The following is a 27,591-nucleotide window of genomic DNA, read 5'->3' as shown; positions in this document are numbered from 1 at the left end:
ATGATGCGTTATTGGCTATAAATTATGGCTAGCATTTTGTAAATTACTGGTTTTAGTATTGCCACAAGGTTGTGCAACTCTGGTTGTGCATCACTACAGTCAACTTAGAACTTTTCTATACTTTAAAAATCTGTTGTCTTGCTGGGTGCTAGCCGCTCCATATGCAAGAGTCTGAGATCTGAGGATTACAGTTCAAAGCCATCCCAGGCAGGAAACTCCGTGAGACTCTTGCTTCCATTAACAATCAGAAAGCCAGAAGTGGAGCTATGGCTAAAGTGGGAGAGTGCCAACCTTGAACAGAAAAGCTCAGGGACGGTGCCCAGAGTCCTGAGTTCAAGTCCCAGTAAGGCACGCACACACACACACACACACACACACACACACACACACACACACACACACTCACACAGGCACACAGGCACACATCATCATCATCATCATCGTCATCGTCATCATCATCATCATCAATTCCCCATTCCTCATCCATAGTCCTTCTATCCTAAATAATCACTAACCTGTTTCTGTCTGTTTAACAACTTAAATGTTTTGGAATGTGTTGATGGGCTCTGTGTTGTTCTACATTGCTCTTTCTTAGCTACATTATATTCTTAACTTCACCAGAAGGAGGCAGTATAGATTCTCAGTAGAGAACTGTAGGAGACGTACACATAAGCAGAAGTCTGCAAAACGCGTCTTAATGAACCCAGCCCTGTAACACTCACAGATGGGACTTTCAGTCATGAATACCTGAAGGACTGGGTGACAGGTGAAGTAAAGGAAGAAAAAGAAATCCTTGCCAATCCTGCATTTCTTTTAGAGAAGTGTAGCATTGGACAGAGGTATAACTGCATCATTAGCCAGGTTATTAGGTTGACTAGGACCCTGATATTGAGAAACATCTGGGTTCTATTTCTGACGCTGCCCTTTGACCCCACCATTTAATCAACCTGAGTTTTTCTGCTCATCTACTGTCACTTTCCCCCATATGATAATGTCATGGCAGTACAAACAGTGCCTCGAATATGTACATAAACTCCAAAGTTCTGGGCTCATTCTTTATGTAATTATAGCCTTATATTTCCTCTTCATAAAATGAAAACAGTTTTATAGCAAATAAAATGAGATCTTGAAGATACTGTCTTGGGGTAATGTGGGAATTTGGAATGTTTTATGTTCAGTGGCAGAATTTTCTTTTTATTCACTATGCCATTTAATTAAAAGAGCCCTCACCTGGTCCATTTCGTAAGGTTTTCTTTGTGGGCAGGCACACAGGAGTCCAGGGGATAGATTTGCACGGAGGGGAACATATATCAAGCTACATACCCCCTCCTCCCCCAGGAAGAGGGCTTGCTGTATTTTGTTTCAAATATCTTGTTCTGAGACTTGGCTGGAAGTGATTGAACAGCACTTAATGTATGGGTTACATTCATTAGAATGGGCTTCCCTTCTCTTTCTCCAGATTTCGCTCAGGATCTATTCTTCAGTCGCACCACAAGCACAGCCAGCTCTGCATTCAGTCAGGCAGAGCAGGCATCCCTCTTTTAGTGTGTGTGTGTGTGTGGGGGGGTGTTGCCACACTGTGTCCTCCTGTAAGCCAGCTCTCCCGTATGCACGGTGACGGTGGCGATGTGCTTTCTCTCTGTTTCCAGGGGCCGTCTGCTTTGTCTGTGCAGCTTTAATGTTTCACTTAATATCCTCTGGCTACGGAGCGCGCTCCTCCCCAGAAGCCGGCAAGCTCTTGGCTGCTGGACAATTTGCTTCATTTCTGGCCACGCTGGGCTAAGGAAGTCCTGGCTGTGAACATCTGCGGGGGTCTGTCTGGGTGGCATTTGTCTGTGCTTTTTTTTTTTTTTAAATTGAGAAGAAGTTGAAGGAATACTAGCCTTCCTTTTCCCCTACCTAGAATCTAAACCCCTGGATCTTTTCAAATGCATTTCTGGAAAAGAGCATGCTCAGAGAACTGGCAAATCATTGTCCAGTGACCGAGTGGAAATGATCGGAGCTGTTCATTTATAATGCAAATTCTGAGGTGTCTTCAGAAGTGTGGTAAACTTAAAATGATGGCCGTAGTGAGAACGTCTCTGCAGAAAGTTGTGGTTTTGTTGCATCGTTTACAGAGGATGGCAGTGTCTTCTCCTCGCTATCAGAAGCTTTGTAAGGTAACGGAGGGATTTGGAGCTAAGGAGCTGGGGATGGCTGACAATTCTACTGTTTTTCCTAGCTTCTGAAAAACTCATCTTTCTGGTTCTTACCAAAGACCGAAAGGATTCCCTTCCTTCGTCACAGATCGTAAAAGCTGTTGAAGTGCATTGCTTAATGACATTTGGTTTAAGTCCTGTTCTTGTGCCTAGTTTATGTTGCAATCGACACAACCCTGTCTTTTGAGACAGGCTAGTGAACTGTTTGGGGAAAATACAACAAAACTAGCTTTGTTAAAGACCTGTTACCCCTGTGGTACTTTGCAGGGTCTTCATATTGACCTGCACATTAATCCTATGCAAATGTTCATGAGAGTAAAAGGAGAATTTAAGATGATCTTTCAGTTTAAAGAAATGGTTCATCTTACTTTAAAAGGTTTTTTTAAATAGTTATTTTAATCAAGAAAATTAAAGCACATTAAAAACAACAGGCTTTGCCCTAACCATAAACATCCCATCAATTCTTGTAAGTCTTCCTCTCTTGCAATTCAACTTGAAGGACTTAATTTGATTTGGACAGGGTTAAGTAGACTTTCGGTTGACAACTTGCGTGACACTTGGACATTTCTAATACAACGTCAGAGATCCTAAACCTAAGCCACGAACTACTTCCTCCTTTATTTTAAAGTTAACTGCTGTTTTTTGTTTGTTTTTGTAATTGTCATTTGTAATTGTAGCTATATATTATTCATATGCTCATACTATCTTAATACTTACTGGGAAAGGAGGGATTTGATGTAACAGGAAGGATTATGACAGGAATGTTAGAGCAGTTTTTAGACCACTGCAGGATGGAATAGCTACTGTGTTTTATTCCATCCTTCCTTCCTGTCTGTTTCAACATTAATCTCCAGAATGTATCTTGTTGCTGGGATGGCTGGCCAAACTCACTGCTTGGAAAACAGCCTTTAGAACAGTAATGTTTTTCTGATGACACATCTACCTAGATGCATGCTTGGCTTGTGTCGGGGGAGAAACAATATTCTATTAACTTGATCATATGATACTATTATTTCTTAAAGTTTGGCCAGTTAAATGTATTTCTATCTGGACACTCATTTTACTTGAAAAGTTTAGGGTGATACGTTAACCCACTAGGACATTCTTTGCAGTGGTATCTAGTTAATTAAAACATACCACTTATTCATTTAGTTCTAAAAGTTTTGAAACTATTTATTTCTGTGTGTGTGTGGTGGGGCACTTTGATTCACTTTGAAGAATAAATGTGTTGTCACTAATGATCTTTTTTCATGAGAATGTAGTTTGAGAGAAGCTAATTCACTAATACATATTATTTTATTATTTTCAACTATCAATCAGTATGGACAGATGATACATTCTTTTCAATAGCTGGGTCTATTTTTCTAATTGATTTGTAATTGAGTACTTCCACAAAAACAGGGCTTTTAAAAAAATCAAGTCATGTGACCAAGATATTAAATTAGTTTTAGATAAGTTAGAAGTTAAATACAGAGAAAGATACTGTTTATTATTAAACCCTGTACAAGTGAAGTTACTTAAATCATTGGATACATTAATTCCCATCAGAAGTCTTCTTTGGGAAGACTTTTTTTTGATGTATAATTTTTAAAGATGCCAGTAAAATATAAATATGTAGAATAAATATTAATTTTACTTTTAGGGGAATTGTCTTTTATTTGCAACTGATATATAATCTATATATCCCCTCCACGTATGCAAAAAATTAACCACTACCCAGAAAGTACAAGGAGAAATACACAATTCCAGAGCTTTCCAGCAGGTGTCAATGTAAGGCAGTGATATATGAGGTATTGGGTAAAGCACTGAGACCCCAGGTTAGAAAGTACCACGATTACTATGAAATAAACAAGCTGGTAACAGGTGCATGTTATTTGCCTGGTTACATTTAAAAAACTCATTGTAGTTATTGCACTGTATTCATATGATTCAAATGAAAAATGTAGTTGCAGAATTCAATAGGAATTACCTTTTAATTACTAGCAGTCCAGTGTGTGGTACATAGAGGATTAGATGGAGTTGATATTTATTTAAGACTCTGAAAACTTCCTTTCCTTTAAATCGTGAAGTCTGTCATGGATTTATCTTGTACCATAGTCCATTCCATGCTGCAAATTTAATTACCTCTGAAGGAAATGCTACACATTTCAGTGTTTTATCATACAGATGTCTAGGCTGCCTGTGATAAATTCATTCCCCAAATGAAATGGATGCGAGTAATTGTATAATCTCAGAGAAACTTGAAGAATTTTAAATTCACATTGGCATTCCAAAGTGTTTGTTAATATTTGAATCCCCTTTCTATTTCTCTCTTGTCTTTCTTTTTATATATCCTGTGGCATTATCACATTTTTTTCCTCATCTGTTTTTGCTTATTCTCATACTTCCCATTGACTGTCAGAAAACACCTTGAAGTGTTACGCGGTGGGCAATGTATGCAGAAATGCTTGTTCCGTGTTTGTTTTCCCCTGTATTTCAAGGAGAGGGAGGGAAAGGAAGAAGAAGAGGCACTGAGGAAATTCACAGATCTCTTGAGTTAAAACTGATTCTATTTCAACCTATGTACACATTCATATGTATTTTTGCCTTTAAAAATATTTCTTGTTCATAAAATTGGGGCAAGAAACTGAAGCCTAAGTTTTGCTTAGGTGGTGATATAATTAGCAGCATGGAGATTGCCATGATGACCTGGACTCACCCCATGCTTGATGCTAATTTTTCTTGATTTAGTTTTATTTCCTTGATTCCTTTAAGCTAGGAATGATTCTAAACTTTACATTTTCTTCTACTAGAGCACGGTAAAAATCAAAGCTAAATGTAAGTGATTTAAAAGCTATTTATTTTAATTCGTTTTTATTATATGATTATTTGGGGTTATTTTATATGATCATATCTTTGTATTAAATCTGATTGAGTTGGTGTTGCATCACACAAGAATTTTATAGGCCCTTTATTTTGCCTAGTGCAAATTTTCATAAAATACTTAATAATTAAGGATGTGATAAAAAGTTATTTACAAAGAAGGTTAGGATATGAGTCACTATAGTAAAAGGAGAAAATGAAAAAATAAGTTGCTTTCTAAATTGAGATCTTCAGGATGTAAGCATTTTTAAAAAAAGTTTTAAGAATTTTTCATATGTATGTGAATTATTCTAACTTAAATAATTTTGACTCTATAATCTTGGTAAATCATGTCATCCCATAATTATGGAAAAATACTTTAAACATCTCTATATATTCACTTAAAACATACGCAGATGCTGTGATTACGTTGTATATTAAACAAGAGTCCAGTTATGTTCTTGTAGCCCAGACATGATTATTTCTACGTGATACACCCACTCCATTTGGGGTGGTTGTGGTTGTATACCTTGGATGAAGCTGTGGTGTTTCCTGGTTTGGCTTTCTGGAGACTCAGCTTTCAGGATGCTGGTGGTCTTGAAGTTATTTCTGTGAACTCTGTCTCCCATGCTAGCAGAAATTCTGCTGCTGAGTCCTATGGGAGATAGGGGCTAGAAGATTCTGCCAAGCAAAGCAGGGTGACCAGTGATGTTTGTAGAAAGCTGTGTTTATATGCATGTGTGCGTGTATGTGTGTATGTGTATGAGTACATATGTACCTATGTTTTCATGTGTGTGGACCACATAGAGTAAGTGGAAACTTGTAGAACCATGAGGAGGATAGTGTAGGACTCCAAAACACATCAACCTTTCAACACACTTCTAGATGAAGTTCACCTAACATTTGCAAACTGTATGTAGAATTTAAGGTTCCTTTTAGGTTGGGTATGTTTATTTATTTATTTTTTAACATGCCAAATGAATTACTTTTGAACAGTTTGACTTTACAGGTTTTATGCTCTGCACATTCCTTACCTGTTTTTGTTTGTTTGTTTGTTTTTTTGTTTTTGTTTTTGTTTTTGTTTTAATGTAGAGGGCCCTGCTATTAAACAATCAAAATCCTCCAGTACCTCAGAGTAGGAGAACTTTGTCAGGAATGTGGAGATGTTTTAAGGCCAACAGTCAGATTCTTTGAACGATCATATCACATTGGTATATTTGAGTCATCAAAAGGATCAGACCTGTAGCCTTTCTACTTGATAACCTAAAGAATTGTTTTATCTTGGTTTTCTATGCAACTGTTGGTTTAGTGAGCTCTGAAAATTTGCAAAGAGTGAGAGACTTCGTGGGTTAAAAAATGGCATGTGCAGAAGAATTCCTTCCTCTAGCTCTTTCCACTGAGGGCTTGTGGTGTGCTGCAGAGCTGTGTGAAGACATGGGGCAGATTGCGTTCTCTGTTCCCACTCCATTGCTGTATTTCCTACCCCGGTCAGGCTCACAGATAACATGAAGTGAGGTCATCCCAAGAGAATCTGCTCATCCTACCTGTTACCATCCTACCTACCATCCTAAAAGCAGCAATACTATTTTGGATGGCTCCTGACTTCTCTAACAGCTTCCAAAGTCAGTGAAGATATCAAAATGCTGTTTAAAATGCTACATTAGTGCTTTGTTAATGAGAAAATTCCTACTATCAATGACTTTTACCTAAATGCAAATGAAGCAATGATTGCCATGTCCTTCAATAACACCATTATTAAATAATAGTTAATTATTAATTTATTTAATGAAATAATATAACTTATTAATGAATTTAATAATACTTAAATGATAACACTTAAATAACAATGATTAAATAATACTTTAAAATAATTAAATAATATTTACCCTTCTGTAAGATTGCATGTTAAATCATGCCTATAATCTTAGCTACTCAGGAGGGTAAGATTTGAAGTGCTTGGTTTTTATCTTCAGTCTGTGAGACTCTTAACCACAAAAATCTGGAATTGGAGCTGTGGTTCAAATAGTGGAGCACTAGCCTTGCGCAAAAGAAACATTGGGATGGCACCCAGGCCCTAAGTTCAAACCCTAGGGCAGACACACACACACACACACACACACACACACACACACACACACACACACACACACACCTAGGGCAGACACACACACACACACACACACACACACACACACACACACACAGTATAATCTGTTTATTCCTAAAATATACTAGCATCATTCTTCTAAGATTATATTTGGACACACACACACACACACACACACACACACACACACACACACACCACAAATATAATCTTAAAAGAATGATGCTAGTATATTTTAGGAATAAACAGATGATCCTCTGTGTGTGTGTGTGTGTGTGTGTGTGTGTGTGTGTGTGTGTGTGTATGAGAGGGGGAGGGAGAGGAAGAGGAAGAGAGAGAGAGAGTCTGGAGAGCAATATGGATGCAGTTAAAGGGACGCCTTTATTTTTGGAAATTTCAAATGGGAATTGCCAAGTTGTAGATACTGCTAGATTTTAAATGTACTGACATTAGTTATTCTCTCTTACTGTGAACTGAGCACTACCAGTTTCTCTTGAGTATAGTTGGTACTTAGAAAATTAGATGCCATTGTAGCTTTCTCAGTTTTCACAAAGTTTATTAATTTCTGGGCAAGGTAAATAAGTCCAAATAATTGGAATTGGAAAAGATATGAATTACATATAAGGGTTTTCTTCTTCTAGTTTGTTAAATTCTGTGGAATTCTAAAAGATTAATTTATAACCATGTTCCCTTATAAAAGCAGACAGTGCCTTTTACAGCTTAATAAATAGGGTGCTGGTGTGAAAGTATGACTTGGTGAAACTTAAACAGAATTTTGTAAAAACATCCAGTGAAGATGGTATTGAATTTTCACAAGAGGCAAGTATTTTGCTTTGGTGTTGAGAGACTTTACTGCAGCAAAGAGTAAGCTATCATGATGGGAAATAATAAGATTTGCTTTTAGTTCATATTGTTTTGGAATTTAATGTGTTCTCCTATACATTAGATCATTAATATGATGTTGGTACAATTATATTATTATTTAACTTTAAAAGATATGTGGCAAAGAAATTCTTGTCATTCCAAATTAAAACTGGAGAAAGAGTGAGGCGCTGTGGCTCACTCTTGTAATCTTAGCTTCTCAGGAGGCTGAGATCTGAGGGTGGTTTGAAGCCAGCCTGGGCAGGAAACTCTGTGAGACTCTTATCTAGAATTAAACACCAAAAAAGCTGGAAGTGGGGTTGTGGCTTAAAATGGTAGAGTACTAGCCTTGAGCAAAAGAGTTCAGGGACAGGACCCCATGCCCTGAGTTCAAGCCCCATAACTGAAAACAAAACAAAACAACAAAAATTGGAGAAAGAGCTTTCATAACTCAGCAGGTAAAGGACGTTACCCTCCCCTAGTAGAGGGCCCTACGTGTATGAAGACCTGGCTTTATTTCTGATTCCAGATCCAATTTCTGTCTCTATTTAATTTTAGTAGTTTTAGGAACTATATTATATACAATGAGCCACACACTATGAACAGCAAAGAAAGCAATATTACTTTATTAGGTAGTAGATACTGTCTTGTTCTGAATTATCTCCATGTGCTTTTCATTGTTGAAAGAAATTTAACCTAGACTTCCATGAACCTTGGAACCCAAAACATATAAGGAAATACTGGATATCATCTAATTCATCCATTTCATTGTGCAGATTTTGTACAGTGGATATTTTATTGTTGACAGTTTGGGAGTGGCTACATACTTGTTTTCTTCAGAAGTTTAAAGACAATGAAATGTGGTCTTTTCAAAACTATTTTGATGTCAACTTCTGGCTCTATAAATTTAAGAGAAAAAGATTTTGTGTTCAAGTTTATATATTGGATAGTTTTTTAAAAATGGAATCATTTTTCAGCTTTGTAAAAAAGATAGATTGGCTCATTTTAATGCAAATTCATATAGTTGGTTCTGGTTTTCGATTTATAATTTAGTTTGGTTTGACTCTCAGTACCACAGTTTTAAGTTTTGTATTCATTGAAACTAATTCTCCATACCCAGCATAGGTTTTTTTTGTAATACATTTTTTATTGTAAAAATACTGTACAGAGGGGTTACAGTTACATGAGCAAGATAATGAGTACATTTTCTATCAAACATTGTTACCTCCTCCTTTGTTTTTCCCTACCCTCCTTTCCCTCCCAGCTCCACAACTACACTCCCCCTCTCCTCCCTCTCCCTGCCTAAATTTGTTTTTCAACATATTGTTTTCTACGTCTCATTGTTAAAATGGGTCAACCTGTATCCTTAATTAAGCATTTTGTTTTTTCCCTTCCCTTCCCCAAGCTACAGAAGTGTATATACAAGATGCAGGGCACCAACATCAAATACAGTGAAAATGGGTTACACCATGGGGGAGGAACACACAAAGAAACAAAAAAATCACATGGTACATTATAAATACGTTAGGAACAATAACAAGAAAGAAAAAAAAAACACTTGTGTCCCTATCTTGGGGTTCATTTCACTTAACATCATTTTATCTGACCTTTTCTGCTTGTCCCACACTTTGGAAAGTAGTATGGAGGTTCCTCAAAAGACTCCACATAGAGCTCCCCTATGACCTAGCAATCCCACTTTTGGGCATTTACTCAAATGATCACAAACAAGACCATACTAAAGCTACCACTACAAACATGTTTATGGCAGCATTATTTACCATAGCTAAGATATGGAACCAACCCAGATGCCCCAGCCTAGGTTTTTATTTGTGCTGTTTATGGAGCTTGAACTGTGGGCTTGGCACTGTTCCTGAGCTTTTGTGCTCAAGGCTAGCACTCTACCACTTGAGCCACAGCTCTACTTCTGTTTTTTTTTTTCTTTCTTTTTCTTTCTTTCTTTTCTTTTCTTTTTTTCTTTTTCTTTTTCTTTTTTTTTTTGGTTCTTAATTGGAGAGTCTCATGGACTTTCCTGATTGGGCTGGCTTTGAAGTGTGGTTCTCAGATCTCAGCCTCCTGAGTAGCTAGGATTATAGGTGTAAAGCCCCCTGCCCCTGGCTCTCAGTGTAGTATTTTCTCATTATCTTTAAAAGGACATAATGGCTTTTAAAAAATAAATGAAAGAGAATTTTTAAAATTTCTTCTTTGTGCCTTGTTTGTGTTGAGGGTGGAGTATATTAGAATTTAACGCTGGGCCTCATGTTCTTTCTTAGCTTTTCTTCTCAAGGCTGGCATTCTACCACTGGAATCATACCTCTGACATTTTCTTGGGTAATTGGACCTAAGAGTCTCTTAGATTTGTCTTCCCTGGCTGGCTTCAAGCCATGATCCTCAGATCTTGGCCAGGATGCCTTTCTTTTAACTCAGTTGAGACACATGTGGCTCATATATATCTATCATATATATATATGATACATATATATATTATATATGTATCAGATATAAACATATCTGTGACTGACACGTTGTCTTCATAAAATAAAGAGGGTCACATGAGATGTTCTGAAGAATTTTTTTTAATAAAGCTTACTTTTTTTTTTTTAAAGACACTGTGATTATTTAGCATAGTCTGGTCTCAAATTCAGTCTCCTCCAGCCTCTGACTCCCTCTCTGGGATCACAGACCTGATTTTTTTTGTTGGCCTGAACTCTGGACCTGGGCACTGTCCCTCAGCTCTTCAGCTCAAAGCTAGCGCCCTACCACTTGAGCCACAGCGCCACTTTTGGCATTTTCTGCATATGTGGTGCTGAGGAATTGAACCCAGGGTTTCATGCATGCAAGGCAAGCGCTCTACCACTGAGCCACCATCCCAGCCCTGATTTTCTTTTTAATTAGCAAAAAAAAAAAAAAAAATCATTGTATATATTTATGCAGAACTTTACCATTGAGGGAGTTCATGCTAAGTCTGGAATCAAAACCGTGCATTCTCATAATCCTGGCTCTGTCCCTTGGTAATGTCCCTTGATGTATCATGTAATTTACCTCTGTCTCAACTCCCTTTTTAGAAAGTGAGATTGGAATTAGTCTCTTTCATTGCCAGTAATATCTCAAACCTTCTCACATGGATGTACTGAACAGCCTAATATCTCTTGGATGTGGCAGTGTTATCTGCATTCTAATTATGTCCCTGGAACTTTGCAGACTAACTCTCAGGATCTGAGATGCAGCCTGGGCCATCCAAACCCTCCTGAGGGGTGCTGTTTTCTCTGTTTACAATGTTCTTTACAGAAGTGGAATCAAAATCTTCCCTTGACAGATGGGCTGTGAAACCACCTAGGCATGCGCATTCCTCTAATTAACAGTGCTCTTCTAGGTTTTTCCATTAGGCTCCTACATTTTACTTAAAAGTCTGGATTTACTCACAATGAAACTGACTTCAGTGGCACTCCAGCCACACCCCAGCTCAGAAGTTTTACTTTTAAGGATAAGCATTAACAAGAGTTAAAGAAGTAGAAGAGAAGAGAACTTGTTTGGGTTGGAAACAGGATCTGACACTGTATTTACGGCAAATCTGCTCCCTGTAAGCGAAGGGGCTGGCATGACTGGTTAGTATGGAAGAAGTGACAAGTCATTTGTTATTTTGCTCTCTTCTGGGATTACCCATCCTTTAAATCTGATATATCATGAATTCCTTTCTCTTGTCAATAAAGAGTTCCTGGACTGTAACATTAATACTATAAATAAAATCCTGGTGAAGGGCTTCTCCATAATTTACTCAAGCTATCAAATCTGGCTAGAGGAGTAGATTATTGCCAATATTCTCCTGATAAATAACTCTGTAGTGAACATCCTTATGAATCACTAAGTACATCCTGATTATTTTAAGGATGTAATTTAGGAATAGAAAATTACTGTACCAGAAGTATCAGCACATTGAAAGGCTTTTGGTGCATATTGGAAATTTCCCTCTTGTAAGGAAGATTACCTGTACCTGTGTACCTGCTCATTATTGTCTAAATGCTGATTTTTTTTTAGTACCTTCACAGATGGTAAGAAATATCCATTGAAAGTATTTTCTGAAGTTGTTAGATGAAAATGTAACCCTGCTAATAGAATGTAACTAATACCTAGGCAGGCGAAAGGATTTGCCTAGGTATGAGACCAAATAGTCTATCCCAGAAACATCTGAATTCCAAATGCCAAGAGTCCTGATATGATAGTATCTGAAATAAGATGTGACAAATATGGTATAAAAGAAGTAAAAGTTGTTTGAACATACAAGAAAGGATAGCAAATTGTGACTTGAAGATAACAAAGACCCGTTCAGAGAAAAGGAAGTCTCTAATAGGAATCTCAAAGATGGCTTGAAGTGCAGAGAATTCTGGGACCTGCCAATTGAACAAGCAAAGACATAGTACCCGAAAGACTGTTCATTGCATTCAAAGAATATCAGGTACCTGTCCTTCAGAAATGATGAACATTTTTTTCTTTGATTATAAGACTACATATGCCAGATACATCTGACTTTTGACCGTTCAGAACGTAGTCCATATTTAAGGGGAAAATATTTGTGAACATCAGGGGAACTCAAGCCCAGATAGCATTCTAAAGCTGAAATTGCTTGATGTTTGCCTTTGAACTGCGGGTGTAATTCTTAACATCTTGTGGAACTTTTCAAATCTGTACTACCTCATTTAAAGCTGCCCAAAGTCCCACAGACAAGTGGCACTTTATACTTATGCTTCCAAAGGATGCACTACTGTAGAGTGTTCCACTCCATGTTATGTAGACCTTTTTAAAAAAATAGATTTTATATATAACTTTGCCTACAGTTATTCTTAACTATTTCTCTTTAACTGTCTGAATTGCTAGCTTCTTGAGTTTGGGACTGTATCTTGTTTTAAGAGTATCCCTTCAACAGAACCATTATTTGTAAACATTAAATAAACAACCCAAATTTTAGCTTTTACTCCAGTTTGTAATGGTATTATAGCAGAATTGTTATATCTATTTATCATCTAATTATTATCACTACTAGTACTAGTACTACTACTACTACTACTACTTGTGGCACTTGGATTTGAACTAAGGGCCTCAGCTTGCTCAGCTTGTTCATTTGGCCTTCTGCCACTTAAGCATGCCTTCTCTTTGACTTTTTTACTGGTTATTTTAGAGATGGAGTCTCAAAGCACAGTTCTCTGGGTCTCCGCCTTTCAAGTAGCTAGAATTATAAGTATAAGCTACTGGCACCAGCTTGCAATATACTTTGGTTCCAGTTTTTTTATTTTAAGATACATTTATTGAGATGCAATTCACATGCAAGATAATTTACTCTTTAAATATGGAAAAATCCATGGTTTTTAAAAAAGCATATTTATGCAGGGTTGTGCAACCATTATGGTCTAATTTTAGAATATTTTTGTTGCCTCTCACAAAAGAACCATGAGATCCCACTCTGCTTTCTTTCATTTCCTTCTCCCTGCCCTAGGCTACCACTAATTCTCTTTGTTTTCTTCTTTTTATAGTATATTAAGAGGAGGATTTTGATTCTATAGTATGAGATACAAGTCATGGAAAAATCATTCTCATCTATTGTGGTAAATTTCTTCCTTAGTTTAAGAGAATTGGATAATTTTGAGTTTCAGTTATTAATGACAGATAGAATGGCTCAGGTGTAATGAGTCAGAAGCCTTACCGAACTATAGACTTTATTTTCCATACTAATTATTTAAAGTACTGTTAAAAAATATAATGGGAAGAATGCTGAATTTGGAATCTGAAGACCTACACTTGCCTACCTGACTTGCTCTTTGATTCTGTGTGCTGTGCACAGAGTAAATTAACCTTCAATTTCTCCCTGGGCAATGGGAAGAATATGCTTTCTGTAACTTTAGAGATATCCATGGGTGAATTCTGTGTAGGAATTGGTTGTGCAGAGCTAGTGTACTATTGACATAGAACGATCCGTTTTCTCTAACTTTACTTTCTGTAAGCAAACAATGACAGTGCTTGTCTGTGGAGGCTTTTCACAGTTCACCCAGTGCAGGCACATTTTTTTGGAAACAGTGAAGATCGTGCTAACTGAAACTTGTGTTTGTGTTAACTCAGGCAGCAGAATGCTGATACTACATACTTCATGGCTTTCTGCAGGGCAGGCTTGCTTCATTCTCTCTTTCCTGAGGCACACTGCAGCCTCCATATTAAGGTACATTCTCTGCCAGTAAAAACCAGGCTGGTTTTTCCAAACAACTTAGGCTCAAATTGGGGCTACGTGAATGAGATCACATCTTCAGCGGAGGGCTAATGGCCCCAGAGGCGACAATATCTAGTCAAAGGAGATGTTCTCAAATCTTCATTCAATCCTAAATTAGGGCGGCTATGGTTCAAGTCTGTGCATTCATGATCTTAGATACTGGCAAACACACTTAACACTTGGGAAAGCTGGATGAAGATTTTTCCTTCAATTCTAATCATAATTAAACATTCTAGTACTTCTCCAGTGCTTTTTGCATAATATCTATGTTGAGAGGGAGGCTTTGAGAGGCACCAGAGAACCTGAATTAGCGGCCATGGTGGCTGAGTGCTGTTTTGCATTCATTCTTGAAGCATAGCTCACATTACTTCAGTACATATCCTGCCATTGTGGAAGATGTTGGCTGGCAGGGCCAACGGTTAAGGAAGACAAGCAGGTCTTCTTTGGGAAGTAATTGTTTCTAATGGAAACCGAATGACCTGTTATGCTTATTTCTAAAAGCTGCAAAGTTTGATTGGAAGCCAGAAAAAGGTTTCAGAAACTTTGTAACAGTGACCAAAACTTCAGGTAGTCACATGGGGTTGAGAATCAATAGTTCATTAGAAAATGTAATGATTCAGGAGTTTACTTGCTATCATCCTTGCTTTACAAGCTGGAGTGCTTTCTAGATGAGCAGGTGCCGGTCCTGGCTAAGGTAGTGGACTGCCTTTTGTAGTATTGTGTTAGTCACCACTCTTGTTGTTCAGTGCCTATTAAAACCTTACTCTTATTTTTTTGTTCGGTTGTGGGGCTTGAACTCAAGGCCTCGGTGCTGTCCTTCAGCCTCTTTGTGCTCAACGCTAGCGCTCTACCACTTGAGCCACAGTGCCACTTCCTGTCTTCTGGTGGCTAATTAGAGATTAGAGTCTCTTGGACTTTTCTGTACAGTCTTGCTTGGAATCACCATACTCAGATCTCAGTCTCCTGAATAGCTATGATTACAGGTGGGAGCCACTAGTGCCCAGCAAAACCTCACACTTAACATAGGTGTGTGTGTGTGTGTGTGTGTGTGTGTGTGTGTGTGTGTGTGTGTGTGTGTGTGTGTGTGTGTGTACGTCTTTGTGTGTATGTCTCTGTGTGTGCATATGCGCCACTACTGCGGCTTAAACTCTGGGCTTGAGCCTGTAGCTCTCCCTTAACTTTCTTTTCTTTCCTTCTCTCCCACCCCGTGGATCCTGGAACTTGAACTTGAAGCCTGGGCATTGTCCCTGAGTTTTGTGCTCTACCACTTGAGCCACAGCTCCACTTCTGGCTTTTTAGTGATTAGCTGGAAATCAGAGTCTTATGGAATTTCTTGCCTGGGCTAACTTCGAATCTATATTCTTATATCTTAGCCTCCTGAGTAGCTAGGATTACAAGCTTGAGCCACTGGTACGCAGCAGTGTAGGGTTGTTTTTTTTTTTTTAATGTTTGTTTGTTATTTTGTTTTTAGCTCCATATGCAGATTAAATAGAGCAGGAATAGCCAAGAGTTTTCTTAAGGTCATGGAATTGAAAAAAAATTAATAATCAGCCATGACTTTGGGTATAGTCCCTTCTTGTTTTTTTGTTTTTGTTTTTGTTTTCAGACAACTAGCCAGAGGCTTTGAGGGGTTGAGTGATCATCCTGACAATGACTGAGTGCTTTCAGGAGGATGTAGCTACTTTTGGAGTTTATTATCTTTTACTACAGAAGGGCATTTTGTGGGTTTGGGAGATGGACTGTTGACACCAAATGAATCATGTAGTTGGCAAGAACGATTGATTTGAAGGTAGTCCTAACAATAAATTCATAAAAGATCTCAATTAGATCATACATATGATAACATCTTCATACTTCTGGATTTGGATGTCAGGACAGTGGAGGAAAGAGAGGTTCTTCACTCAGTGATTTTATAGGCTTGACTTGTCCTGATGAAATCTAAGAGTGAGAACAGCCCAGTCTAGTGAAAGTTGGCCCTATTATTTGAAGATTTGCAAAGGTAACTTGTTGACAGTTATGAAAGAATTTCCATTAATACCTTTGTGCATTCTTCACATTTCAGATTAAGATGGTCACAAACACTTAGTAGCTTAAAGCATTTTGATTTATTTGGTGAATCTGCATATGACTCCTGTACAAGTATATAACTTCCTGCATGAGAGAGGTAGCATCGATTCCTCCATTTGTTATAGATTAGTAACTGTGGAGAATAGAAAGAAAATTGGTTTTGTTGAAAGCATTCATTCTTTGAATTGCATTATAATAAGAACATTTGGCCAGTTCTTTTATATAATGAGGCTTTCCATATCTTGTTTGAAAATGCTAACTTTTGCTTGGGACAGATTTAAAGTGCCTTTCTGGGGGCGGGGGAATGGATGTTGACATATTGTCTATACATTTGTTTTTAAAATTTATCTAGGTAAGGAGAAGTTTATCTAATTAAATCCTTAAACTTTGTGGTTCTCATCATCTTTTTTTTTTTTTTTTGTCGGTAGTGGGGCTTGAACTCTGGGCCTGGGCGCTGTCCCTCAGCTCTTCAGCTCAAGGCTAGCGCTCTACCACTTGAGCTACAGCGCCACTTCTGGTTTTCTGGTGGTTTATTGGAGATAGGAGTCTCACGGTCTCTCCTGCCCGGGCTGGCTTTGAACCGCGATCCTCAGATCTCAGATCTCAGCCTCCTGAGTAGCTAGGATTACAGGCGTGAGCCACCAGCGCCCGGCTTCTCATCATCTTTATCTAGGTACATTAGTTTTGTCAAAAGAAGGAAGGAATGATTTATCCGTAAGAAGTGACTGCAAACCTTACTCAGGTTTACACTGGTTTATTGTGCTTTTTCTCATTTCTCTAAGTTGCGATTTAAAACAGTTACTTTATAATTTAGCTTAATCACAGGTAATATGGTTTTTCAGACACAGGTTGCTGTAGTGTTAAGGTTTGAAATTATTATGTTTTGTACCTTGTTATTTCCAGCACTTTTCACATCATCACATAAACTGAATTATTGCCTTAGAAAAATCATCATTCAATATTATCTTTCAATGTAGAGTTATTCATTATTTACTTACTGGAAATTATTTGGAACAACATATGTTGTACTGATTTTTTAAAAGGAATCAGAATTGTCATATTGCCAGATAACTCAGTTGTTGGAACCTTTAAAATATTTTTATTTATTTCTAACATTTAGTTTGTGCTTTTGATTAATTGCTTTCGATTAACATCCCTACGTTCTGAAGTACATCAAAATTAATAGATATTTATTACAGTCAGAATGAACCTCGTTTAAGGCTCACAAGACTGTATACAATGAATGTTGTCTCTAATAATAAGCTAGCAATGAAAGATGAAGAGTCAGGCAACCTGCTTCCTGCTTTGTAGCTGCTGAGTAAAGGCTTGTATGGGATGGATGACTAGCAGGGAGGGCTAGGAATGTGGCTTATTGGTGGAGTGCTTGCCTAGCATGCAGGAAGCTATGAGTTGGATTCCTCACTACTACATAAAAAACCCCGAAGTGGCACTATGGCTCAGGTAGAGTGCTAGCCTTGAGCAAAAAGAAGCTCAGGGGGACAGTGCCGAGAACCTGAAGAAAAGAAAAAAAAGAAAAAGAAAGAAAAGGAAAAAAAAAAAAGAAGCAATGAATGTAATCATTTAAATATTTCTTCAAGCTGTTATTTTTAATTTTACTCTTTTGAGGTACTCGCTACAAACCCAGCGCCTGGCACATGCCCAAGGCAAATGCTGAGTTGTATCCCACTGAGTTGTATCCCAGCTCTATGGTATTATTTTACCTTGCATAAAATATTTTGGGAAGTAAGTAGGGAATAAAAATACCTGTGAAACATCATCCGGGCATAGGGAAAAGGAGTCCTGGGCTTGGAGTGGGGTGATTATCTTCCTGAACATAACTTTAAAGGTTGAATGAAATGGTATGTCACTCGTTATAAATCAAGTTGATTTTTTAATTGTTGTTTTAAAACTCTAAGTGATAAAAGGTATAAAATTTTGTTCTCTAAGATGTGAACTTTTGCTTTCTTAGAAAAATGCTTGAATTATCCTGTCAAAGAAATATAATAATCAGCTGTTGCAGATGTATAGATAGCAAATCACTTTTAATTGGGTTTGGCAAATTGAAATAAGAATTCATTAGTGTTAAAATAGCATTTTACATATTCACTCATGCATATGTTAAAGCAAAAAAAGGCTTGGGTTGTAAAAATATAAAAGGGTAAGATAAAACTTACCAGTTAATTCTGTTATTAGGAACTATTATTAGCACCTTACTTTATTTCATTCTTCTTTGTATATATGTATGCCAAGGATATTTTTGAACAACTGAAATCATGTTTCTATCATCCCATTTGCATTTGTTGAATATTAATTTTGGTTCCATTTTACATTTTGTTTTAAAATCATTTTTATGGAAATGTACACATTACATGGAATTCTGTAAACTAAAAAGATAACTTTCCTTTGGTTTTTATCTTATACTGCTTTAGTGGATTCTTTGTTTAAATCTTAGATTGAAATTGATGTTTGTTGGTGTAGCTGATTATTGGTTTTAATAGAAATTTGATTATTTCTTATGTGTGGCTCTGTCAGATGCTTATGTACCTTGTCAGATAGTTTCCACAAAGGTTGTCTTAATGCAAATTTCAGTAATATTTGAGAATACTGATCTCACATATTATTGTTAGCTTTAACTTTGAAATCCATAATTTTGTAATCCATGTTATTTTATTTTATTTGCTGGTTTGGGAGCTTGAACCTGGGCCTGGACACTGGCTGAGCTTTATTTTTTTTCTCTCTTAGTCCTAGCACTCTACCACTTGAGCTATAGCTCCACTTCTGGCTTTTTTGGATGCTTAATTAGAGATTGGAGTCTCACAGACTTTTCTGCCAGGCAGTTTTAGAACCGTATTCTTCAGGTCTCAGCCTCTTGATTAGCTAGGATTACAGGTGTGAGCCAAATTACCACTAATTACTAATTCTGTCTCTGCAAAAAATCCTTTGAACTGGCATGTATCTGCTGGATGTCTCAACACCTGGGTAACAACTATTTGATGCTAAGACATATAAATTATTTAGGAAGCAACACTTTTATTGCAGTTATGAAATCTATTCCTACCTAAGTAAATAATTAATGTTCTTAAGGAAATTCATTTGTACATGTTTTCATTAATTTTCAAAAGGTCTACTTTGATCTGCCGTGTGTGTGTGTGTGTGTGTGTGTGTGTGTGTGTGTGTGTGTGTATGTGTATGTGTATGTGTGCTCGAATGTGTATATGCGCGTGCATGCGCATGCATATGCACGTGATGCGCATGCATGCATGTGCTACTAGGGCTTGAACTCAGGGCTGTGTGATCTTGTTTTTTGTTTTTTCACTATTTTCAGCTTTTCTGAAAGATTCTTCCAATTTCCTGTGAATGAAGATCATTCTTTAACACTAGCTTGGTATTACTTCTTGGTTCTTGAACCTGGTTGTATTGCCTTTGTACCAATTCACAGTACCTACTCAATTCATCATATATTTTTTTTCTGATAGTTTTATCCCGAATAGAAAGACACAAAATTTGCAACAAAAATAAAACCTAAATGTATCAAAATTTTATAGCACATCTCTCAAAGGTTTGTAGTTTCATGACCATCAGCCCTGTTGTCCATATTGGCATATAATAGTCATTCAAGACCATTTGGTGAAATGGTTGAGGATAGGATATCACATCGGCTTACTGGGCAGGCACTGACCATAGATCTTCCGTGGCTGTTTCAATAGTAAGCCCCACTTCCAGCTTCTGTTTTTACCCTTCTTTCACTTTGACTCAATAACTTTTCTCTTAACATCAGCTTCAGCAGCAAATCACCTGCCACTTACTTGTAGAAAATTACTTCGAAATAGATCAATATTCTATTTATTGTGTCACCTCTACTGTGCAAGGCTACACTCTTGTGCTTCTTGCAACCACTTAGACTTTTGTGACTTCATTGTGTGCACCAATCTTTCATCTCACTGTGGAACTCAATACTAAGTAGAAAATAAGAAATCTGCAGTTTGGAGTGAGTTATGTAAATGCAGGCTAAGTTTCCTGATAGCTCAGATATTTGGATGAAACAGAGGAAATCATTTTGAGGGCTTCCAGGCAGCCTTTTAATCTCACTTTGAATCTGCATTATTTTATGCTGTACACTTTTTTTTGTCAGCTGCTCAAAAGAATTAAGAAGTTATGCACTTGTTTCTGTAATATTTAAATTCATACTCCAATGACTGTCTTGCACTATTATTATGGAATATAATATTTTCTGATTTTTTCTTTTGTGTCTTCCTGTTTTAATTTGAGGGTATTTGTTTATTAGAATCTACTAGTAATAAATCTTCTGTGATTAAAGATGAACTTAGATTTATTTAGTACTGTTTATAAAACATTGTCACTGGGGGAAAAATCTTAATTGATCACTTTATTGATTTTGTATGGTGATGTCATTCTATACAATATACAAGTTCAAATTACTTGTGGCCTAAACATGCAAAGCTGTCTTTGCTAACACAAACCAACCAAGGGAAGCAGAAAGAGAGAGCCAGCTAGAATGTGTCTAGGATCTATAATAATTACCATTTTCAGCAACAACATCTGTTGATGGCAATATTGGCAGTATTGCAGGAGAAAGCAATCATTAAAATTAGCTAATGCTCAGTTTAAGTGCCGTGCAATGGACTGACATTTTCAATATTTTCACTCGATTTGCATTTTCTCATTCCAGTAAATATCTGTTTTAGAGTTTTGTCCAAATAGCTTGTATTATATTAAAAAGTCTTTTTTGACCTCTCCAAACTGATTGGGAGCTAAAGCTTGTATTTACACTGTGTCAGAAGAGCACTGGTTCAAAATTGAGTCAACAAATATTATCCAACTTTTAGAATTGGGTGTTTGCAAGCTTGATCCATCTTGGATTAAGTGACCTCTGAGTTAGAGATTTTTTTTTTCCCAAAATCTGGCAATACACATTCTACTTTCTTGATTTTTCCATCCTAGAATTGGGGTTTAGATGTCAATGTAAACTTTGAAAAAGTGGTGTCAGTTGGAGTCACTTGACAGATACTCCATCTATTCTGACCTGGGAGTCTTCACCCACAGAAGAATGTGTGTCACCAGACCCCAGGGGACCCCTCTGAAGGTGGCAGGAAGTACCACTCACTATCCTTGACCTCACATTTAATAATTTTAGGCATATTAAAGTAGATAATCAATATTTTCTTTCAGGGTGAAAATAGTGAATCAGTATTTGGGCCATAACCTAAGATACAGAAACAAACTTGGAGTCTGAATAGAGTGCATAGTAAAGTAAATATGGAGCTAGGAATTTTATTTCTGGACATATTGTGACAAGCTAAACTATTTCTCCCATACATCTTGTTAGTTCTGTGCTTAACAAACTAGGTGGGTCACTAGTGAACCATGTTCTGGGAGAGATTTAGTTTTTCAGGCATATTATTAACATTTTTGTGTGTGTGTGTGTGTGTGTGAGTGTGTGTGTGTGTGTGTGTGTGTGTGTGCATGCGTGCATGCGTGCGTGCGTACATGTGTATGCATGTGTGCATGCACCAATACTGGGTTTCACCTTTGTTCCTTTCTTGTTTAGCTTTGAGTTTCAAACTTAAACATGCTTTTGCTTACTTAAGCCACTTCTTGCATTTTATTGGATGAATAGAGATAAAAAGTCTTTTGGATTTGTCTACCTGGGATGGCTTCAAACCATGATCTTCAGGCTTCTGAACAGCTAGGATTACAAGTATGAGCCCCGGGTCCCTGGCTGCATGTTAGTAACTTTGATTAAATTATTTTTGCTTCCACAGACCCCAGAGACTTCTCATTATGGTCCAGATATAATTAATTTTACTTTACTTCTGAGGGCTGTTTTCTTTGGAGGATCTTTTTTCTTTAGTCAAGACTGTACGAGTCTTAGGATCCTGAAAGTCCACAACAGTGCAAGTGGCCAGACTTTGGCTGTGGAGGATTTGTGATGTTTTATTGCTATCAATCATGTTATTATAAATCCTACCACCCAGGGATAGCTCAGGTATAGTCCTATGAAGGAAGACGAAATCAGTTTTCTTGTCATCATAAGCAATATCTATGGATGAAGATTCTGCAGCTCTGTTTGGCAACTGTGTTCTGCTGTTAATCATGTTTGCCCTCTAAGGTTTTTTTTTTTTTCTTCTATGAGAAACAGTCTTGTAGTTAAACTCATTTCTTTTAGATTTAGCCATCTTTTTTGATATTGATTGTAGGGAATATGAGAGTGCTCAGGATGCTATATTTCCGGGGGAGGCAACATTGAAATGACCACTAGGTTACTGTCCCAAAGCAGCGTCTGGACTGAAAAGAATTCCAGGACTTATCCCACTGCGATGAGTTGGACTTGAGTAAAGGTTTAGGTAAATTCTTACACTCTTTTAGAGAATGAGGCATAGAATTACAGGATGGAGGAAAGTCACTAATTTTTGCTTATTCTAGGTGAAAGGGAGGGAGGTGGGCATGGGATATGGTACCATGGAGAAATGAGAGAAAGCATTGAATTCTTCGTGCTGCGGCCTGGTGAGGAAGAAGGAAACTCGTGTTGCCCATTCAGCCTCCTTCTCTTTGCCTCACTACATTCAAGGAAGAGAACATATTTGCATCTGTACAGGTCAGATTTTGTTCTCTTCCACTGAAGATGGCAGGCAGATAGATGAACAGATTGAATGGACAGACAGACACAGGTTTTTGTTTTTCAAAGATAGTTTGTTACTGGATTGGCCTAGAAGATGAGTCTCCAGCGTTCTTTCTCGGTATTTCATCATCACAGGGCAGGATAACAGGTGGGACTAGTTGCAAGGTAAGAAGATGAAAAGTGGTTGGGGAATGCACACAGTCGATAACATGCCTCATCTGTCAGGATAGTTCTGCATTGAGACCCACCAGGTGGCTGAAGCGTTCTTTCATTTGTTCATGAATTCACAGATGTATTAGCAAAGCCAGGAATACAAAGCTGGACCAATCTGACTCAAAAGCCCCCAGCCTTCCTCCATTTGCATTTCAGCTTCAGAAGAAACCAAAGCAGGCAGTGCTGATTGGGGTTGAGTGTGAGTTTGGGGGAGAACGCCTCCTCCCTGAGCATGCTGCCTGCCCCATCCACCAGTTAAGTAATGAAAAACGGCAAAAGCTGCTGTAGAGCGATCTTAGTCCTACGTATGATCTCAAGCTACATCAGATATTAGGGTTGATATTATGAATATCAACCGTGACCAGCCTTACCATAAAGAAAGTATGACTGGAGCTTCATAAAAGCTCACATGATGAGCAACCTTGTGAACCTGTAATTACTTCTTGAAAGAACTCTCCAGAAACAGCATCTTCATAGTGAGAATCTTACTGGTGGTGGCTTCTCTCTACTGTGTACTGTTCTTTCCTGGCAGATAGTCAGTGCAGTGAACCTTCTCTAAAGGGAAATTGCTGGTGTAACAAAAACTGACAGAGAAATATCATTAGTGATGATTAAAAAGGTTTCATGAAAAAATGAGAATTAAAATATATATTTATATATACATTAAGCAACAAGCCAGCAGCTGTGTTTTTAACTAAATATCAAAAAGTCTTGGTTTCCATGATTCTGAGTTCCTAGGGATTGTTTATGAGATTCTTAGGGTCCTCGATGGGGTATAAGAAACTTAGGACAAATTTAATATTTTATAAAATTAAGTATATATTTACATAGATATTAAATGTAACATACACTCATGTACACACACTGCAGTGTATTCAGATGTGCACTTTTTCTTTTTTGTGATCGGAATTGAACCCAGGGTCCTGAGTATGCTAGGACAGTGATAGAGATCACTGACCTACCTTCTCAGTCCTTGCTTTTGTGAGATGAGGTCTCTGTTTGTAGAGCCAGCTGGCCCTGAATTCACTGTGTACAGCTCCGGCTGGCCTCAGACTGGAGAAGCTAATCTATATTCGCTTCTGCAGAGGCTGAGATGAGAGAATTGTGGTTTGAGGACAGCCTGAGGACATAAAAGCTCAAGAGACTTCATCTCACTCAGTCACTGGACATAGGTGACTCACTGTGGGAGTGTGGCAGCCCAGGTCAGCCTGGATAGAAAATGAGACCCTGCCTTGAAAATAGACAATGCAAAAAGGACCAGAGGCATGGCTCAAATGGTAGAACACTTGCCTAGAAAGCCCAAGACCTTGAATGTAATCCTTAGTGCTGTCCCCCCAAAAGAAAGTGGGGTGGGGGAAGGAATGTAATCAATTCTTTTTAGTACTTTGGGCTATAGAGTTTGTAAAATCGGAGCTATAGGCTTCTCTTAAGTTATGCCTCTCCCATGAAGTTATTTACATAATAATTACAGGGATTTAGAAGCAAGTCTTGATATTAACCAAAGATAATTTCTGGCTTTCAATATCTGAGTCTTTCAGATGCCCTGTAAATTCCAAATCGCGAATCACAGCAGTTCATTTCCTTTTATCAAAGGCTTTACCTGCAGTCACGTTTGGCAAAGGACCCTCTTTCCCAGTTTTCATTTATCTCGTGTCCAATTATTGGATTGAAAAGGTAAGATACAGAAAATAATAAATCAACCACAGGGTTATTTGTGAAAAATGATATTAAGAGCTATTTTGAAAGATGGCTGTTAGAAGGATGTCCACGGTGGGCCTGTGGTTTCAGTATGTTGTGGGTCAGTATTGAATTCTCAGTTGTGTGAATTCCTAAAAATTATTTCCTACATTATTTGTCTATAGCAGCATCATGTGTATGTCTAGTCTATTCATTTTCTCAGATAGATGAAGTTGATCTTTCAAGTTCCTCTGCAGACTTCTAGAAGTCCTTTGTTTTTCATTCCTTTCTTGCCCCTCCTTCTACTGCAAAGGGCATCCTGGCTACTTTTCCCTTTCGATACCTGGTCAAAGAGTTTTACCCATTCCTACACTATAATTTTCTTCCTGGTAGTTTCTGAATCTCCCAAACCTTACCAGTAATGCTCAACCTTTGATTTCATTATTTAACTTACATTCTACTTGGTTCTCATTAATAAAGATAAGTGGTTTTTATTGTTGTTGTTGCCAAAGAGTATTTTTAGCCATTCTTTTCTATAGTTAATCAAAGCTGCACCATTGTGAACTGGACACATGTAACCCTTGAAGTGTTCTTTTTTTGCTCAGTTATGGGGCATAAGTGCTGTCCTTGATCTCTTTTAGCTCTCTACCACTTTGAGCCACAGTTCCACTTCTGGTTTTCTGGTGGTTAATTGGAGATAAGAGTTGCACAGACTTTCCTGCCCAGTCTATCTTCAAACTGCGATCTTCAGATCTCAGCCTCCTGAGTAGCTAAGATTGCAGATGTGAGCCACCAGTGTCCAGCAAAGTGGTTTCTTTTTGTTTGTTTGTTTGTTTCTATCATTACCTCTGCTCAAGAGCCCTACTGATCTTGGAGAAACATAACTCCAGTCCTCTTAGTTCTTGGAAACACTTTAAAGAACTACCATCCCTTAATCTACATTACATGGCTCAGGTTTCTATTGGTCTCTTGAACATTATTTTTTTAAATCACCTTCATCTTTCTGGCTTACTAAACTTGAAGCATGTCAGCATCTTTTCTCTTTATGACATGTAAAAACATTTCCACCAAAGGACCTTTGCATTACTATACCCTTCTCCAGAGACTGTTTTCACTGATTTCCATGTTGGACATTCTACTTATTAAAAACTCAAGATAAAACACATACCATTTTATCTTGTGTTTGATTCAGCTATTGTGTTACCATGTCTAGCTCATGTTGGTCAAATTGAACTATCTGAGAAGCACAGACCCTGAAAGCCTTGCTCAAGTAATTCTTACTGTTAACTATAATTAGTCTTACTGTAAGAACTACTAAATAAAACAGGGGCTGAGGCTAGAATTTAAAGGCAATTTACTGGCTATCTAGCTATGCAGATGAGAGAAATAACTGTCAGCAAATCTTTGATGGAGCCGCAAGTCATAATAACTTGCAGCAATGAGCATAGTGATGCTTACATCTTTTGGGAATCAGCTACATTTTTGTCCTCATCAATCATGGTTGCTTTGGAAGTTTGTATATTTCTCTGATAGGTTTCTTTAAGATGAGTAAATTGAGATAAAAGTCATATAGCATTAAATTAACCAAGTTGCATGTCTTTTACTTTTGAATTTGATATTTTTAAATCTACATTGCTATAGTTATTTAAAACCATCTAAAATGGTCTAGAAAAGACATTTGTTTTTAGGTTTTTTTTTCAAATGCGGTGCCTCCTGGCTTGCTGGACAGTACTCTGAAATCTGTGCCCACTCTGCCATTGTAAATTGTGTCTGTATTTTCCATGCCAGTCTGCACTCCAGGCACAGGTGGGCCTTAGCACTATCAGTCTGCCATGCCCGTGCCCACCTGGTGAAGAAATCTGCCAGGAATTAGAGACTCTCCATGGCTTCCATCTATGGTACTTTCACGTTTGAAATCGTGAGCCAAAAATCCATGATTGAATCAAGCCCCGGGAATTTAGTTAAGGACCCTGCACCATTGATATTTCAAGCAGTTAATGCCAGGTAGCTGCTGGCTGCCTTCAAGGTCAATAGGTATGAATGACCTTGGAGCAAACAGAGGACAATTATTATTGGGATCCAATAGAGATGTGTATTCTTTTCGTCCGTCTGTCTGTCTGTCTGTCTGTCTGTCTGTCTATCACCTGTACTAGGACTTAAACTCAGGGTCTGGACTCTGTCCCTTAGCATTTTTGCTCAAGGCTGGTACTCTGAGCCACAGCTCAACTTCTGACTTTTGGGTAGTTAATCAGAGATAAGAGTCTCAAGGACTTTCCTGCCCATGCTGGCATCAAACTTTGATCCTCAGATCTTAGCCTCCTGAGTAGCTAGGATTACACATGTGAGCCACTGGCACCTGGCAAGTTATAAGATCTTAATGATTCAGTACCACTCTGGGCTGAATTAGATTCACTACAATCAGACTCTGGTGAGCACCAAGCAAACCATTCCATAGTATTTGGATGGCATGTTCAGTAACTCCAAGAGCTAAGCATCTTTAAGTCATCTACTGATTCAGCCATCTAATCCCAATGAATAATTCTTAAATTAGTGTGTCCTTATTTTACCTGGAGCTCCCTGGGTTTAAATTCCTATTTCTGGAAGTCTGAAAGTCACATCTCTTTGGTGTCCAGATTTGCATTTAACCTCCTTGTCATCATTAACTTATACTGAGGAATACTAGGCTTGCTGACATGATGTTTAAGAAGACCCACATGTGAGTATTGGGAAGGATTTT

General features: G+C 37.8%; 1 protein-coding gene across 8 annotated transcripts in view; it reads left to right on the top strand.

Moving 5' to 3' along the window:
* Window positions 1-27,591, top strand: part of Utrn (utrophin) — a 427,285-nt gene that overhangs the window by 221,166 nt on the left and 178,528 nt on the right. Inside the window, exon 1 of one of the 8 annotated variants that reach the window (XM_070010731.1) lies at window positions 1,685-2,159. The exons of the other annotated variants lie outside the window; for them this stretch is intronic. Coding sequence (XP_069866832.1) covers window positions 2,016-2,159 — 144 coding nt within the window. The 5' untranslated portion in view covers window positions 1,685-2,015. Of the gene's footprint in view, window positions 1-1,684; window positions 2,160-27,591 lie in introns of those variants that run through there. 8 annotated transcript variants of the gene reach the window in all.

This window comes from Dipodomys merriami, unplaced genomic scaffold (genome assembly GCF_024711535.1).
Source record: "Dipodomys merriami isolate MVZ:Mamm:240054 unplaced genomic scaffold, mDipMer1.0.p SCAF_8, whole genome shotgun sequence".
NCBI lineage: Eukaryota > Metazoa > Chordata > Mammalia > Rodentia > Heteromyidae > Dipodomys > Dipodomys merriami.
The sequence above is the reverse complement of the archived record's forward strand: the minus strand, read 5'-3'. Positions and strand labels throughout refer to the sequence as shown.